Source organism: Vulpes vulpes, chromosome 5 (genome assembly GCF_048418805.1).
Source record: "Vulpes vulpes isolate BD-2025 chromosome 5, VulVul3, whole genome shotgun sequence".
Lineage (NCBI taxonomy): Eukaryota > Metazoa > Chordata > Mammalia > Carnivora > Canidae > Vulpes > Vulpes vulpes.
In genome coordinates, this window is record NC_132784.1 from 68,531,568 (window position 1) to 68,548,570 (window position 17,003).

Genomic DNA, 17,003 nt, shown 5'->3' on the forward strand with positions numbered 1-17,003 from the left:
ACCTCAGGCTTGTGAGTTCCAGCCCCACGCTGGGTATAGAGATTACTTAAAAATAAAATCTTAAAAAAAAAAATTTTTTTTGGTTTCTTAATTATTTATTAAAATTGGTAACTTTTAGACATAGGCCAAGATGAACTCAATCAAAGAATTATCATTAATAAGCAAAATGCTGGATGTTTTCTCTAAACCCACAAGGGGCTGAAGCTTCCTGGGCCTGGGAGTCCGCATTCAGCTGGCTCATCTGGAGACTAACTTTTGTTCGCTTCTGTTTTCCAGTTTACCCACACTACTTCTACAGATGAGTGTGCAGCATTTGAACCCAACAAAGACTACGTTTTAAAATTCAACGGAATCTTTAATCTGTTAATACTTGTTATATGGACCCTGAGATATTTTATTACAGAGTTTTTAATTAGCAAAAAATTCATGAATACCATAGAGAAAATATTTTAGAATTTAATGTTTCTTATATTTATGTAAACTTATGACTTCATTTATATAGTTACTTACTTTTTCATGTATATCCAGGCTATAAATATCCTTTGAAATCCATGTTCTTATATCTAATTTTAGTCTTTCAAATGAATGTACTGTAATGCTTGTATGTATAAATCTTATGAACAGATATAGGGCTTTTGTAAATTGTGCATTTATTGTAATTATCATTACTTAATTTGTTAATAATATAATCTGTCAGAGGATTTTACGATTGTAAAATCATAAATACATGATACAGCGTGTATTATCCTTTACAAACAAAATCTAGCTCTACAACAATCATTTTGAAATAAGCAGACTTAATTTTGAGCAATTGTTGTATTTTAATGACTGACCTTAACTATACTTTTTCTAGCAAGAAATGCTTTATTCTGCAGTGTGAACAGATTAAAAACACTTGGTGTTAAATATCAGCTTATAAAAATTTGGACTGGAAAGATTATCAGAACACTATGAAAATCCCTTAGGACTGGTGAACTCTTTCACAGCCTCATCCCGGTGGGCTCAGGCAACTTGTCTTTAGTGACTGGCAGACGCCGGAGCTGAGGACCCGAAAGCCCTGGCGGGGGGCCTGGGCGCCCTCCTGGTGCGGAGCTCGCTGGCGAGAACTCTCAGAGGACCAATTAGGAAGCTGTCTGCGCACCGAAGGGTGGGCGCCGCCTTGGAAATAATGTGCGACTCTAACAAAGGCCTTACTGTTCTTCTGTAAATCCTCTTTTTACATTTGTTTGTAAACTTGTTTAAAGAATGGACCTAGTCGTACATTTTTAGATTTTGATGAGATAGCCATTTTGGATTGTATAAGTAGCAAATGTAACTCTTCCTTTTTACTTGGCATATTAAAAAGCCAGCAAGAAATGTGTTCAGTTCATGGTGCGTTATTTATTATGCAGCTGATACATAGATAGAAACGGCACAGCATGTCTTTTTACGTTTGGTTTCTGCTTTTAATTTACTTGTACAATTCATTGTACCATTCTGTTTTTCTATTAATCTTTTGTGAACTTCCTGATTGTGTAACAAAGTATGTACAGTCTACTTTTGAACTATTTTTATCACAGTATTATTTATTGCTGTCTTTCAATACAGTACTGAAGCATTTTCCACTGCCAATAAAGAATACTGAAAACAAGCTGCTTTGGCTCCTCTGTGCTGTGGGGGCCCCATCTGTGGGGGGAGCGGCTAGTGTGGAAATCAGCTGATGCCCCAAACAGCTGGGAGGTAGAAGGATGACCCAGGGTCTATGCCCTCCGTTCTGGAGGCCCAGAGACTCCATCTCCCCCTCTGTGCCTAAGACAAGCCAGCCCTTCCTCCCTTGCCCAGATGAGGAAGCCTGTGCGTGTACACACGTGTGTGTGCACACATGTGCATGTGTGCCACTGTGTCTCATCTCTGTGTCCACCCTCTGTGTAGGCTGTACGCTCCTGCCCCTCTGCTCACATAGTCACAAGACAGCACCCAGGGCTGCATCCTTCCACGTGATCTTGGCCCCTGGCAACCAGTGAGGCTGCTTCTCCGAGAGCTCAGACCAGTCCTGAGTGGCAGAGGGGAGGGGACAGGCGCACCTGCTCAGGCGGGGCCCAGCCGGACCTCAGGCCTCCAAACAGTTTCCCTAGTGGAGGGCGGGGGGGGGGGGGGGAGCAGCCCACAGGTGGCCACTGCCAGCAGCTCTAGCACGAGAGCTCCTCCCCCAGCCCCCCAGGAGACCGTCCCGTCGGGGTGGGGGTGGCTGACACCACCCTGGGCCCTGGGGTGTGGGTGCCAAGGAAGAGGGCCTGGCCCTCGCGGCCCCGGGGAGGTGGGCACCCACCCTGCCAGGGCTGACCCGCTGCCGCCCTGAGAGAGGCGGGTTTGCTTTACATGGATGAACACGTTCCCGGGTCGCTTCTGTCAGCACACAGTTGGGTGGTTCTGTGTCTTCCCATTCAGAACTGGTACCGGCTGATCTTCTAAGCCTTTTTTCTCTGCATCTCTGAGTTCTTCCTTGCTTTTCTAGTCTCACACGGTGTTTCCCCTGACCACGGCCAGGCAAGCCTTGGGCCTCTGAAAGTTTCCGGAAACCCAAATCATCACAGATTCATGAAAGTGCAGGTGTTTTATTAAAATTTGCTGATTCCAGGGGTTCTGGGGGGGCTCCATCGGTGAAGCGTTCGCCTTGGGCTCAGGCGATGATCCCGGGGTCCTGGGATCGAGTCCCACATCGGGCTCCCTGCTTGTGCTTTCTCTTTCTCTGTCAAATACAGATAAATAAAATCTTCAAAACAAAACAAAACCTTGCTGATGCCATTTATGCCTAAAAAACAAATGTCAGTTGAGAAAGAGCAGCAAGCAGATGTTTGAGAAGCTGTGCACGTCTCGGGTCTGCGCATCCCACGCTGAGTGTCCCAGGGCTGGCCTGCCACTCCCAGCCCTGTGGGGTCCCACCGAAGACGCTTGGCTCTCCCCACCGCTCCCGCCGTGCCTCCCAGCTGCTGTCCTGAACTCCCAGTGTGTGTGCTCACAGTGATCGTGGGTTTGGGTTTTACTCCTCCCTCTGCACCAAGTCCTGTGGGTGTGGATGGCTTCTCCGGGGAGCAGGGGGCTGTCGGCCTGATGCTTGGGCCTCGGGGCAGACAGCGGGACGCGCCAGCGCCGAAGTGCTGCTCTCCGGACCCCGCCACTGCATCTAAGGCATTTCTTTTTTTTTTTTTTTTTTTAATTAATTTTTATTGGTGTTCAATTTACCAACATACAGAATAACACCCAGTGCTCATCCCGTCAAGTGTCCCCCTCAGTGCCCGTCACCCATTCCCCTCCAACACCCACCCTCCTCCCCTTCCACCACCCCTAGTTCATTTCCCCGAGTTAGGAGTCTTTTTGTTCTGTCTCCCTTTCTGATATTTCCCACACATTTCTTCTCCCTTCCTTTATATTCCGTTTCACTATTATTTATATTCCCTAAATGAATGAGAACATACACTGTTTGTCCTTCTCCGATTGACTTATTTCACTCAGCATAATACCCTCCAGTTCCATCCACGTTGAAGCAAATGGTGGGTATTTGTCGTTTCTAATTGCTGAGTAATATTCCATTGTCTACATAGACCACATCTTCTTCATCCATTCATCTTCTGATGGACACCGAGGCTCCTTCCACAGTTTGGCTATTGTGGCCATTGCTGATAGAAACATCGGGGTGCAGGTGTCCCGGCGTTTCATTGCATCTGAATCTTTGCATTTCTACGTATCTCAGACACTCTTGTTCCTCTAACGTCTTAGCTTAATTCCAGTGATTCTGCTATTTTCCGTCCGTGTCTTGGTGATGCCTCTCCTCCAGCCCTGTTACTCGAGGCCAGGACTGTGTGCACCCACCTGGCACAGGGGGAGTGGAGGCGGAGGGGGGGGTGTCCCTGGGAGAGGGGACTCCAGGGGAGGTTGCACCTTGAGCCCCTGCCCACCTTTGCTGCTGCTCCCTCAGTGAATCTTACCCTCTCCCTCTGCACCTGTCGGTGGCCCACCCAGCTCATCTGGAGCGCTCTCGGGATCCCTCACATAGTTGCATCTACAAAGACCCCTTTTCCCAGTGAAGTCGCATTCACAGGCTTCAGAGGTCTGGACATCAGTGGATCTGTGGGGAGTGGGGTGGGGACACGGTCGACCTCACCCTTGGACCTCACCCTTGGACGTTTCTTCTGCAGAAGCCCCGCCCTGCCTTGTCCTGCCCTGGGGACATCGGGGTGGGGAGGGTGGGCCCCAGGGTCCCTGGGAACAGGATTCTGCGGTCACAGAAAGGGCACTGTGGGTGGATGGCTCGGGGAGTGGCCAGGAAGGAACAGAGGCCTGTGAAACAATCCAGAGCACCTGGGGTGGCACAGTTTGCTTCTGCTTGATCTTTGAGCGTGAGTGTGCCTCGCAGCGCCTGCCCACGAATGGCAGGGGGGGGGGGGACTGGGGTAGGGGGAGGGCTCGGCTCCATTAAAAAGCAATTCCAATAACTGCTAGTTGAGGACCTGATCTGGACAGGCCCTTGGAGGTGCCGGTGACACAGTGATGCGACAGCTAAGAGCCCCCAGACGGGTTTGGGGACACAGCAGTGCAGACACAGCTGCACGAGGGCACCCTGATTTCTTCCCCATGGCCGTTGTCCCGAGGCCGGCCGGTTCCACTGGGGTAGCGTGACTGCTCAGTCTCGGGGTCTTGAGTTCCAGCCCCACGTTGGGGGTAGACATTGCTTAACATCTTAAAAAAATAAAAATTAAAAAGGAAATAGGGTGTTGGAGAGCTGATGACTCAAATCTCTTCAGCCCTATAGGTTATGTCATGTCACAATTCCTCGGTGACATTGCTTTTGTTTAACAACAACAAAAAAAAATTCAAATTAGTTTAGGTTGTTTTTATTTTAATTTTAAAATTTTAAAATTGCTTTTGTTTGATTCCAGGAGAGCATCCTGGACGATGGAGCCAAAGCCGGGAAGGCACGGCTGTTGGCCGTCCCTCATTGCGAGGGGAGAGCTGTGCTCTGTTGGCTTCCTCCGCAGACGGCCACGGAGACCCACTTAAAATATTCTAGATGAGCCACACCTCGGGCCCGAGTCATCAGCTCTCCAACACCCTATTTCCTTTTTAATTTTTAGTTTTTTAAGATGTTAAGCAATGTCTACCCCCAACGTGGGGCTGGAATTCACGACCCCGAGACTGAGCAGTCACGCTACCCCAATGGAACCGGCCGGCCAGGTGCTCCTCTTTCTTTAATGTTTTCATCAAAGTAACAGCATGCACATTGTTTCAAGGAAAACAGCAGTGGCCGCTATCCCTGCTCCCCCAGGATTTACGAATGAAATAGTACAGTGCCTGGGACTTGCTTTAAAATAACACTGGGATAGGGCAGCCTGGGTGGCTCAGCGGTTTAGCGCCTGCCTTCAGCCCAGAGTGTGATCCTGGAGACCTGGGATTGAGTCCCACGTCGGGCTCCCTGCATGGAGCCTGCTTCTCCCTCTGCCTGTGTCTCTGCCTCTCTCTCTCTCTCTCAATAATAAATAAATAAAATCTTTTTTAAAAATTAAATAAAATAACACTGGGATAAAAAGAAAAAAAAATTTTTTTTTTTTTTTGAAAAAAAAATTTTTTAATTAAAATTAATTAAAAGGGCAGCCCGGGTGGCTCAGCGGTTTGGCGCCTGTCTTCAGCCCAAGGCCTGATCCTGGGGTCTCGGGATTGAGTCCCATGTTGGGCTCCCTGCATGGAGCCTGCTTCTCCCTCTGCCTGTGTCTCTGCCTCTCTGTCTCTGTGTGTGTGTGTGTGTGTGTGTGTGTGTGTGTGTGTGTGTGTCTCATGAATAAATAAATAAAATCTTTTAAAAATACAATTAAATGAAAACAAGAAAAATAAATAAATAAATTTAAATAACACTGGAGGGGGCAGCCTAGGTGGCTCAGTGGTTTAGCACCGCCTTCAGCCCAGGGCCTGATCCTGAAGACCCTGGATCTAGTCCCACATCAGGCTCCCTGCGTGGATCCTGCTTCTCCTCTGCCTGTGTCTCAGAGCCTCTCCCTCTGTGTGTCTCTCGTGAATAAATAAAATCTTTTTTAAAAAATAAAATAAAATAACACTGGGCAAGGGGCACCTGGGAGGCTCCATCGAAGAAGTGTCTGCCTTTAGTTCAGATCATGATCTCAGGGTCCTGGAATCAATCCCACATCGAGCTCCGTGCTCCGTGGGGAGCTGCTTCTCCCTCTCCCTCTGCCTGCGCTTCCCCCTGCTCGTGCGCTCTTGCTCGCTCTCTCAAATAAATTAAAGCTTTAAAAATATAATATCGGGGAAGGGTTGGATCAGGGTATAGATCAAACAAAATTGACCTTGACCCCCTGGGTTAATAACTGTTGAGAATGGGTGAGGGGTTTGTGAGGGTTTGGTGTATGTTCTACTTTTGCATTTGTGTGCAATATTCTGGAATAAACGCTGTTAGCAGTTATGTAGGGAGCCCCTGCAGGTGACAGACTGTCTGGGTCTGCAGATGTCTGGAAGGATTCCTTCCTGACCTTCGTTTGCAATGTAATTCAGGCCGGGTTTGAACTTCCAGCTGTACCCACAGCAGAAAGATCTCTCACACCACGACTCCGCATGCATGCGCACACAGATGTTCAGCCAATTCCATCTCCACCGTGCTTTCACATGCCAATACGCGTGAGGTCAGGATGCGTGCTCAAAGCAGTGACATCTTAGACTTGGGGAAATGCAGCATCTGACAGTGTCACAGTTAACGATGGCTGCAGATCCTTTGCTACAACTCCCATCGGGAGGTGGAGTCTAAGTCCTCCCCTGAAGCCAGCCGGTCTCACTGGTGTGGTTAACCACATGGACATGCAGATGTGACACTCGGGGACCCCTGAAGTCAGGCCATCAGAAGTCAGCCTTACAGAAACCAGCCCCCAAGTAAGAAGCCCAACTCCCCAGAGACCACCATGCTGTAAGGGAGCCCAAGTGAGCTACCTGGGGGGCGGGCGGGGAGAGCGAGACCCCAGAGGTTCCTCCCATCCTGTCGCATGTGGCCAGCACGTGAGTGAAGACACCACATGCGTCCCCAAAGACAGGCCAGGGAGAAGAAATGAGACTCTCCCCCAACAGTGAGAACTTGGCACCTGACATATGGCCCCAAACACTTCATGGCCTTGGCCAACCACCTGAGCCACCCCAGCGGAGGCTCCACTGGAAACAGAATGAGCCCTTGCCCTGTGCCCTGTCCAAACTGGTGGTCTGTGACACTTGAGCATGGTGAAATGGTTGTTTTTTTTTTTTTTATTGTGGACTTCTGGGGTGGCTCCTTACATGGCAGCAGATGATTGGAACTCGTGTCTGACATGAACTGTTATATTTTCTATTCTGCTGTCTTCTATTTTGTGTGCTGTCATTTCCCCCAAAAAATTGATTTCATAATCCACTAAAAGATCACCATCTGCTGTGGTTTCTTATCTGCTATGTAAAAATCCACCCCAAAACTTAGAGGTAAAAAACAATGAGTTCTTGTTTCTCATGATTTGGTGGATTGCCAACCTGGGTGGACCTTATGCTGGTCTTTCCTGAGTTCTTGTTCATGTGGCTTACACTCCACTGGGCTGCTGCTTCTTTTGTTTCTTTTTAAGATTTTATTTATTTATTTATTTAAGAGAGAGAGCACACAAGCAGAGGAAGAGGGAGAAGCAGACTCCCTGCTGAGCAGGGTGCACGATATGGGGCTCAATCCCAGGACTCTGGGATCATGACCTGAGCCACAGGCAGATGCTCAACCACTGAGCTCCCCAGGGGCCCCTCCCCTGGGCTTTTTCACAGCAGCCTCAGGCTCCGGAGGAGCAAGATCAAAGATGGTGTTCTGGGAAAAAAAAAAAAAAAAGATGGTATTCTGGGACACCTGGATGGCTCAGCGGTTGAGCCTGTGTCTCTCTCTGCCTATGTCTCTGCCTCTCTCTGTGTGTCTCTCATGAATAAAGAAATAAAACCTTTAAAAAGAGAGAGAGAGAGATGAAGGTGTCCTAAGCGCTCTAGACCTGTTGACGTTGTCCACAGAACTCACACAATGTCATTTCTGCCACATTGGTCAGAAGCTACAAACAAGCCCAACCAAGATTCAAGAGGTTGAAGAAATTGAGTAGGGATCCCAGGGTGGCGCAGCGGTTTAGCGCCTGCCTTTGGCTCAGGGCGCCAATCCTGGAGACCCGGGATCGAATCCCACGTCAGGCTCCTGGTGCATGGAGCCTGCTTCTCCCTCTGCCTGTGTCTCTGCCTCTCTCTCTCTCTGACTATCATAAATAAATAAATAATTAAAAAAAAGAAATTGAGTACACCCATCTCTGGACAGGAGGCACAGTGAGGTCACTGCTATGGACCAGGTGCTTGCATCTTCCCCAAATTCATATATTGAACCTAATGCTAGATGTGATGGATTTTGGTGGTAGGACTTTTGGGAGGTGCTTAGGTCCTGCAGGTGGAGACCTCATGCACGTGCTCTCATAAAAGGGACTCCAGAGAGCTCCCTTGCTCCTTCTGCCATGTGAGGACACAATGGGAAGGTGGCCATCTATGAATGAGGAAGCCGGCTCTCCCCTGACACCAATTCTGCTGTCGCCTTGATCTTGGACTTCCAGCCTCTAGAACTGTTGAGAAGTTTGTATTGTTTATAAGTTGGCCCTTCTGTGCTTTTCTGTCACAGCGACCCAGACACATTAGGACAGTCCCATTGCAAAGAGGTATGGACACAGATGCATGGTTCCCAGGGGGCTACAGTAGTCAGCTTCAGCTGTTAACCAGCTGGGTCCTAAATGTGATCACAGCTGTCCCTGGAACAGGGGGACCTCAACACGAGGAGGGACCTTACCACGAGGAGGTAAATGTCACAAAAAAGACATAGACCTGAGTGAGGCAAGGAGTGCATGTGGCCTTCAGAGAGTAAGAGGGCCCTAAATGGGCTCTTCCCTGCTTGGGTCTCCGGAAGGAACCAGCTCCATCAGCACCTTGGCCCAGTGAAATGGATTTCAGACCTCTGGCCTCCAGGACTCTGGGAAGAAATTGGTGTGTTTGTTTGTTTGTTTGTTTGTTTGTTTTAGCTGCTACATTTGTGGTAATTCATTACAGCAGCAACAAGAAACTGACCCACCTTTGTGGTCACTTCAACCCACGAGAAAGGGGAATGTATAGGGATCTTTAGGGGCCAGGCTCAGGAAGCTCTGCACACCATATCCTCTTATTGTCCCAACCAGTGAGCAGCTGCTTTCATGGCTGCACCCACTCCAAGCGAAGCTGAGAGCTGTCCTGTAGCTGGGTGGCCACAGGCCCAGTGAGTAGAGAAGACAAACAGGGGACCCGGGGACAGCTCAGCCTCTGCTACACGCTCCAGCATTCAGCGTGGGTGGTGATGCAGTCACTGGGTGCTCTTCCCCTTTGGCTGAGTGACCCTGTAGCCTTCTTGTGCAGGCCTGGGGGGCCTGGGCCCAGCAGGTACATGGCTCTGGCTCAGCACCTCACACTCCTCACCACAGAGATACTCAACTTGTTCTTGAGCACAGCTGTACATTCTGCTTTTAAGTTGTATCTGTCACTGCCACATGGCCAGCTAGTCCCTGCCACACATACTCCTGAGAGATGGTAACTGCATCAGAGGGGGAATGTGCCACATCTTTTCACCCAGAGCTCTCCTGGAAGCATGCTCTGTTCTCCATCTAGCAACCAGAGTTGGCTTTGAGCGTCACAAACGCTCATGCCGCCTTCCTACTGAAAAGTCTCCAGGAAGCTCTGGTTGTCCTCATTGGAAAAATGTAAGCAATGGTATCTACCTCACTGGAGAAAGTAGTAAGTCGTTGCTTAAGGGGGTGGCAGCAGGGGAATAGGGAATGACTAATGAGTAGAGTTTCTTTTGGGAGATGAAAACGTTCTAAAATTCTGGTGTCATGGTTGTACCACCCTGTGACTATACTAAAAAGCACTGAATGATAGCAAAACTAAACTGTTGGGACTTCATCAGAATAAAAAGCTTCTGCACAGCAAAGGAAACACAACTTAAAGGCAACTTACAGAATGGGAGACCTTACCACGTCTTACCTTACCACGCAAATGACATATGATAAAGGGTTAGAATGCAAAACACATAAAGAACATATACAACTTAACATCCAAAAAGCAACCCAATTAAAAAATGGACAGAAGACATGAACAGACATTTCTCCAAAGAAGACATCCAGATGGCTCAACATCACTCATCATCAGGGAAATGCAAATCAAAACCACCATGAGATACCACCTCTGACCTGTCAGAATGACGTAAGTTAAATCAGGAAACAACAGGTGTTAGCGAGGATGCAGAGAAAGGGGAACCCCCTGACTCTGGTGGGAATGCAAGCTGGTGCAGCCACTCTGGAAAACAGTATGGAGTTTCCTAAAAAATACAGAGCTGCCCTATGACCCAGCAATTGCACTATGAGGTATTCACCCAAAGGATACAAAAATACAGATCCAAAAGGGAACATACAACCCTATATTTATAGCAATATTACAAACAATAGCCAAACTATGGAAAGAGCCCAAATGTCCACCAACTTATGACTGGATAAAGATGTTAGATATATACCATGGAATATTACTCAGCCATCAAAAAGAATGAGATCTTGCCATTTGCAGCAACATGGATGGAACCAGAGGGTATTATGCTAAGTGAAATGAGTCAGAGAAAGACAAAAACCATATGATCTCACTCAAATGTGGGATTTAAGAAACAAAACAGATGAGCAAAGGGGGAAAAATAGAGAGGCAAAGAAGCAGACTCTTAATTATAGAGAACAGACTAATGGTTACCAGAGGGGAGGTGGACGGGAGATGGGGATGAAGATGTGTACCTGTTGTGATGAGCACCAGGTGATGTCTGGACTACTGACTCACTCTCTCATACACCTGAAACTAATATTATGCTGTATGTTAACTAATTGGAATTTAAATAAAAAAGTAAAATAAAAACATCTCATCATACATTATAAGTATTTTATGCAATCGTCTATCAATAAAACTGCTCTTGGGGCATTTGGGTGTCTCAGTCAATTAATCCTCCAATGCTTGATTTTGGCTCAGGTCATGACCTCAGGGTGCTGAGATCCAGCCCTGTGTTGGTGTCAAGCTGGGCAGGGAGTCTGCTTAAGATTCTCTTTCTTGGTGTCCTTTGTGGACTGAGCTGGGGACCACGTGGCAAGGCCATAGGAAGACGGGAGCCTGGGAGCCCCGGCGCTGCTGGACCCGGGGCCCTGGCATCCCTCTCAGGGCCTCTCCATGGGTCATCCCACCAGCCACGAGGGGCACCCCACAGGTGCCACCCCAGAGCCTCAAGAAGAGGCTATTGCCGGCGGCTCCGGGTCCCTGGCCACCAGCTGGGGTAGGGCCCCTGGCTGTGTCCCCTCCGGGGCGGGAGCAAGGTAAGGAAGGGGCTGTCAGGTGGGGTGGCTCCTGGAGCAGGCCCTGGAGGTCACACCTGGCCGGTCCCTTGCTGCCCCCTCCTCACTGAGCCCCCGGAGGAAGATTCTCTTTCTCCTGCCTCAATTTAATTAAAGAACTCTCTTCTTAAAAAATAATTTTCAGCTCAGAAAGCTGTTTTGAGGGAAAAAGATGAAACACTCTATATTTTTAAAATCTCACAATGGTGCCTGATAAAGCCAGGCTGTTGCCAAATGGCAGGCCCCTACTGCCAGTTCTGACTTCCTACTTAGCCTACAGTACCCTCCTCCTTCCAAGTTACTCAGACAAGAAATCTCCTACCGGAGCCTTCAATTATGGCTTGGCTTTTTAATCTTTTTAATCACCTGGCTGTCAGATTTGGGCTCCTTGTGAGCTACTTGGAACTCTGATTTCCAGAGGCCCTGTGCACGTTTATGGGCTCCTTCCTCTGGGAAAAAGTTACATTTTTACAGGTGTATTAGTATCAAGATGAACACAGTAATTACATATATTCAACCTCAACGTTCCTTTTTATTCCTTCTGATTTTAAAATAAAACATTTTCAGCACGCCTGGGTGGCTCAGTGGGTTAAGCCTCTGACTCTTGATTTCAGCTCAGGTCATGACCTTCGAGATCCTGAGATGGGAGCTCTGCTAGGGCTCTGGCTCAGTTTCTCTCCCTCTGAGTCTCCACATACTCTCTCTTCAATACCTAAATCTTTAAAATAAAATGTTTTCGTGCGCCTTTGTGGTGAGCTGAATGGTGGCCTCCAAACACCTAACCCTGGGGGCGGCTGGGCGGCTCCGCCGTTGAGCACGTGCCTCTGGATCTGAGGGTTGTGAGTTCAAGCCCCACCTGAGGCACAGAGATCACTTAAAAACATAACCTCCAGAAGAAAGAAAAAGGTAAGTCCAAATCGCAATCCCCTGTACCTGGATATTCCCTCCTAGGGCAAGGACGGGATTCGGTAAGGGCTGGAAGGGCTTACCCCGGACTGCAGTTAATCCCACGCCTCCCTGCAAGAGACGGCAGCTCGGGGACAGCTCGGGGACAGGTCCCGTGCAGCCGTGGGAAGCCAAGGGCGCCCTGCAGCCACGGGGCTGGCAGCGCAAGGAGGGCTTCTCCTCCAGCGCCGCCACGAGGGTGCGGGCAGGTTCCCACCTCGCCTCCCCTCGTGGCCGAGAGGGGCAGCGAGGTCCTGGGTCCTGGCGCAGCAGCCGCAGCAGGTGCACGGGTTCCGGGCCTCCCGCGCCTCCCGCGCCTCCCGCGCCTCCCGCGCCTCCCGCGCCTCCTCGGCCCCGCTCGGCCCCGCTCGGCCCCACTCGGCCCCGCAACAGGAGGCCGGGAGCCCGTGGGGTCGCAACGCCGCGGGACGAGGGGGCCCGGCCGCCGGAGGGCCGCCCCCGCCCGGGTACCAGGCTGCCAGCGTCTGCACCTCACTAGCGCAGGAACAGCGCCCGGATGCTTCCGTCCCATTGGGCCAGGTGGGAGCACCTGCCCACGCCTGAACCAATCAGCGCCAGAGGATTGCGGCGTGCTGATTGGCTGGGGCCTGGGCGGCGGGCGGCCCCCGGGCGCTAGGTGAGCTTGCGTGCGAGGCCGGTCGGACTACCCGTAGGAGCAGGACAGGTGCGGGAAGCCTGGGCGCAGAGTCCAGGGATCTGCGCTAGGGAACGAGGGTGCCCCGAGTAGTCTCCGCAGGCCCCGCAGGCGCCCACGGTTGTGTGGCTCAGGAGGCGGGGTGCTCGGCAGCCCCTCGCAGCTCCATCTCTGCTTAAGGAAAACGGAGCTATCCTACCTGGCCTGCCTGCGCCACCAGCTTTCTCCCCCTGTCTCTGCGCTCCCTGCGTGCCCGGCCTGCGGCTAATAAGACGACATTCGGTCTTCACATCACCACCCCATCCCAGGATGCAGGTGTTAGCTGCACGGGAGACAGGCATGGGAATGCACGCACCTGTGACTGTCCACTGTCATACCGCTCGTAGGCGGTGGAGCTAGGATTGTGATCGGGGCTGCACACCCCCTGCACCGTCCGTGGTAACGTGGGCGGGAAAACACGTTCTTTTTCTCCAAACTCCCCACCCGCACCCCGCTGTTCCCCATGCATACCTGGTTCTTTACCACCTCTATGTCTCTGCTTGAATTTCTCCCTGCTCCAGGGACCCCTTTCCTACCTTTTACATCCTTTTCCTGCTTACTTTTTTTTTTTTTTAAGATTTTGTTTATTTATTCATAAGAGACACACAGAGAGGCAGAGACACAGACAGAGGGAGAAGCAGGCTCCATGCAGGGACTCTGATGTGGGACTTGATCCCAGGACCCGGGGATCACGACCTACTCTCAAGGCAGATGGTCCATCACTGAGCCACCCAGGTGCCCCCTTCTCCTGTTTACTTTGAAAGCTCCAGCTGGAAACCCATCTGACTGGCTTCACCTCTTGAGCCCCTCACTTTGCGCCTCAAATGTACCAAGTCCAAAACTGTATTCTCACGCCGACCCTTCAATCTGGGTGCTTCTCTCTCCCCCTTTCCCCCCTCCCCACCTCCCTCCATTTTCCCTGTCTGAGCATCTTCAGAGGGGCTAGGGTCATCTCTTTGTAAGGAGAGATTTCAGATTTTAGAATGACAAAAGTGATTATTGGATATTCTTTAAGCAGAATTCAGGGGACCTTGATAATCATTTGATTCCATGGGATGTGTGTCTTTGCACCATATCCTACTTCTGAAGAAAACAGACAGCAGGGAGCATCTGGGTGGCTCAGTGGTTGAGCGTCTGCCTTTGGCTCAGGGCGTGATCCCAGGGCCCTGGGATTGAGTCCCACGTCAGGCTCCCTACAGGGAGCCTGCTTCTCCCTCTGCTTATGTCTCTGCCACTCTCTGTGTGTCTCTCATGAATAAATAAATAGATCTTTAAAAAGAAAAAGAAAACAGACAGCAGTGCAAATAATTCTTGTCTGTAAATAATGCAAATTAACTGAGTTTTGTGAAATACAGTTGACTATTGCCCAATGGATAGACTGGTTTTCGCAAACTCATGTCAGCATTCCCCTGGCTTCTCCTTTGAAAAGCTGGAACATCTTATTGCTTCATTCATTATTAAGTCATATAAAATCTTTGACATGCACTCATTTTACAGGTAGATGTTTATGAAAATCACTTTATTCAAAAAAAAATTATCCTTTAACACCTGACATCTCCTTTCCCACTCCTAATACATCCTTGAACCTGATAATCTAAGTTTCTAAATGTCTCTTGTATCTACTCATGTCTCTCCATCTTACCTACTGTCATCAATTTGCTTGCACTGGCTGTCCTAGGCTCCTACTTGGCTGTCTTCCCATCTATTCCCCACACAGCAGCCAGAAGAATCTCATTACAATTCAAACTTTATGATGTCTCTTCTCTGCTCAACTTCCTCTAAAGACTCCCCATTTAATATTTATTTAGATCAAAGTCCTTGCTGTGTTCTGCTGGCCTCTACATGACCTGGCCCCATCTTACCCCGCTGCCCTGCTTCATCACCATGCTTCTGCTACACTGATCTTTTTTCAGTTCCCCTGCCTCAGGACCTTTGCACATGCTATTTCCACTGCCTGCAAAATTCTTCCCTCCTGACCTCCTTACTTTTACTTGGCTTTTAGATCTCGGTGCAGATGTTAATTGCCCAGAGAATCCGTCTCTGATCTCCTTGGTGAGGTGAGGTCCCACCTCCTTCCCAGTACAATTCCACAATACTTTTGAGTTCCTTATAACATTTATCTTGTTTCCTACTTATGTATCTGTGTGATTATGCCTGACTTCCCTTCTAAGCTGGAAGGTCCCTGAGGATAAGGTCCTTGTTTATTGTGCTTTCTGCTCTTGATACATATATGGTCTTGTCTGGCTGAGTAAATGGGTGGTGGGTGTATTGTGTAGGATGCCTGGGTAGATGCACGGCCGGAGAGGGTGGAGGATGCGAGGACGGGGGAAGAACGGGGGTGGACGATGAAGCTGCTGGGCCCTCCGTGGCTGGCCAGCGGGGGGGGGCGGGGCTGCGGATCCTGGAGCCCCCCCCGCCCCGGCAGCGTCCGCCCGGCGCGCGGTCAGGGCGGGCGGCCCCCGCGCGGCCTCCGTCTCGGGTGGGCTCCGCGGCCGCACCGGCGGGGCTCGCGCCTGCGCCGACCGAGGGCGCGGCCGTGCCACGCGGGCGCGGGAGCAGCCGGGGCCGCGGCCGCCCACCCGGAGGGCGCGGGGCGGGGCCTCGCCGGGACCCGGATGCAGCCCCGCCCCCGCCGCGGAACCGGAAGTGGACCGGGCGCCGGGAGCCGCAGGCGCGGCGGGGCCGGGGCGGCGGAGCGAGTCGTGCGGCGGTGAGCGAACGCGGCCTCCTCCCGGGGGGGGCGGGGTGAGGGGGGCGGGGGGGGCTCCCCGGCCGGTGCCCTGGGCGCCGCCGGCCTCGGAACGGGAAGGAAGCGGCGGTCGCTGCGGTCTCGCCGCTCTTCCGCTCGCGGTTGCGGGCGCGGGGGGCGGGGTGGGGCGCGAGCGGGGGCTGGGCTCGGGGAGGAGGGCTCCCGGCTCCGAGGGGGGAGGGGGAGGGGGAGGGGAGCGGGGGGAGGGGCGGCCCGGGCCCCTGGGGGGAGGGGGAGGGGGAGGGGAACGGGGGGGAGGGGGGGAGGGGGCGGCCCGGGCCCCTGGGGGGAGGGGGAGGGGGAGGGGAGCGGGGGGGAGGGGGGGAGGGGGCGGCCCGGGCCCCTGGGGGGAGGGCGGGGGTCCGAGGGGCGGCCCGGGTCCGGAGGGCGCACCTGCCCGCAGGTTCTGGCCGGGGCCCGGGAAGGCAGCGCCAGGCGCAGCGGCGGCTGCTTGGGGCCAGGGCTCTCCGTCGGGAGCAGCCCGTCCCCCGGGCGTGTGGGAAGGCAGCAGGAAGGTCTTTTGGGGCCGTTTTATGCGTTTGCGTCTCCTGACTGTCCCGGGAGCTTCATCCCCCCACTGGGGCTCGGAGGAGAGGGGACGGGCCCCGGGAGCTGGAGTCTCCGGGGGAGGAGCCCACCTCCCGCTGACCGCAGCCCTGGAGCAGCCGAGTCCCCCGACCCCCGTCCGGGACCGCCCCGCGGCGCCCCGTTTGGGCTGAGTCGCCTCGGCCCCGCGGGCTGGGTCCGGGGTTAACCCCTTGGGTTCTGGCGGCGGGCCCGGCCCGGCCCGGCCCGGCCGGCCCGGGAGAGGGCTGTGCCGCCCCTGCTGCGCTGCCGGCCTGGCCGGGGCGTGGGGAGGCAGCCTGTCTTCCCGGAGCGCGCCCAGAGCCCCAGGCGGCAGGAAGAGCCCTCAAGGTCGCTCCCCAAGGCTCGGGAATAAGAGGAGAGGCAGGGGCTGCAGACTCGTCCCGTACCCTGTCTCCCAGTGGTACAGCTGGCTTCTGGCCGCTCCGTTTCCACAGGCGTATTATCTTTCAAGCACTTGGAAGTGGTTGTAATCTGATTCTGATTTGTTGGGCGCCCACAGCACAGGTAGGTGCTCAGAAAGGGTGTGGTCGAGTGCCTGAGTCACTGGGAGCGGTGCAGGATGGCAGTGTGTCCCAGCACCCACCTG

The 17,003-nt window shown here is 52.1% G+C and overlaps 2 protein-coding genes across 21 annotated transcripts in view; both read left to right on the top strand.

Annotated features, from left to right (window-relative positions):
- PPFIA1 (PTPRF interacting protein alpha 1) overlaps positions 1-1,630 on the top strand; it is an 85,579-nt gene extending 83,949 nt beyond the window's left edge. For all 17 annotated transcript variants that reach the window (XR_012001677.1, XR_012001678.1, XM_072758670.1 and 14 more), the window contains one exon: positions 277-1,630. Coding sequence is in view for 4 of the 17 variants with exons in the window: in XM_072758670.1 (XP_072614771.1) it covers positions 277-302 (26 nt within the window). In the remaining 13 variants the exon portion in view is untranslated. The remainder of the gene's footprint in view (positions 1-276) is intronic.
- Positions 1,631-15,650: 14,020 nt separating this feature from the next.
- CTTN (cortactin) overlaps positions 15,651-17,003 on the top strand; it is a 32,313-nt gene continuing 30,960 nt past the window's right edge. For 2 of the 4 annotated variants that reach the window (XM_072758672.1, XM_072758673.1), the window contains exon 1: positions 15,651-15,790. The gene's annotated coding sequence lies outside the window, so the exon portion shown is untranslated. Of the gene's footprint in view, positions 15,791-16,761; positions 16,922-17,003 lie in introns of those variants that run through there. The other 2 variants (XM_026004208.2, XM_026004207.2) reach the window with 2 other exon arrangements.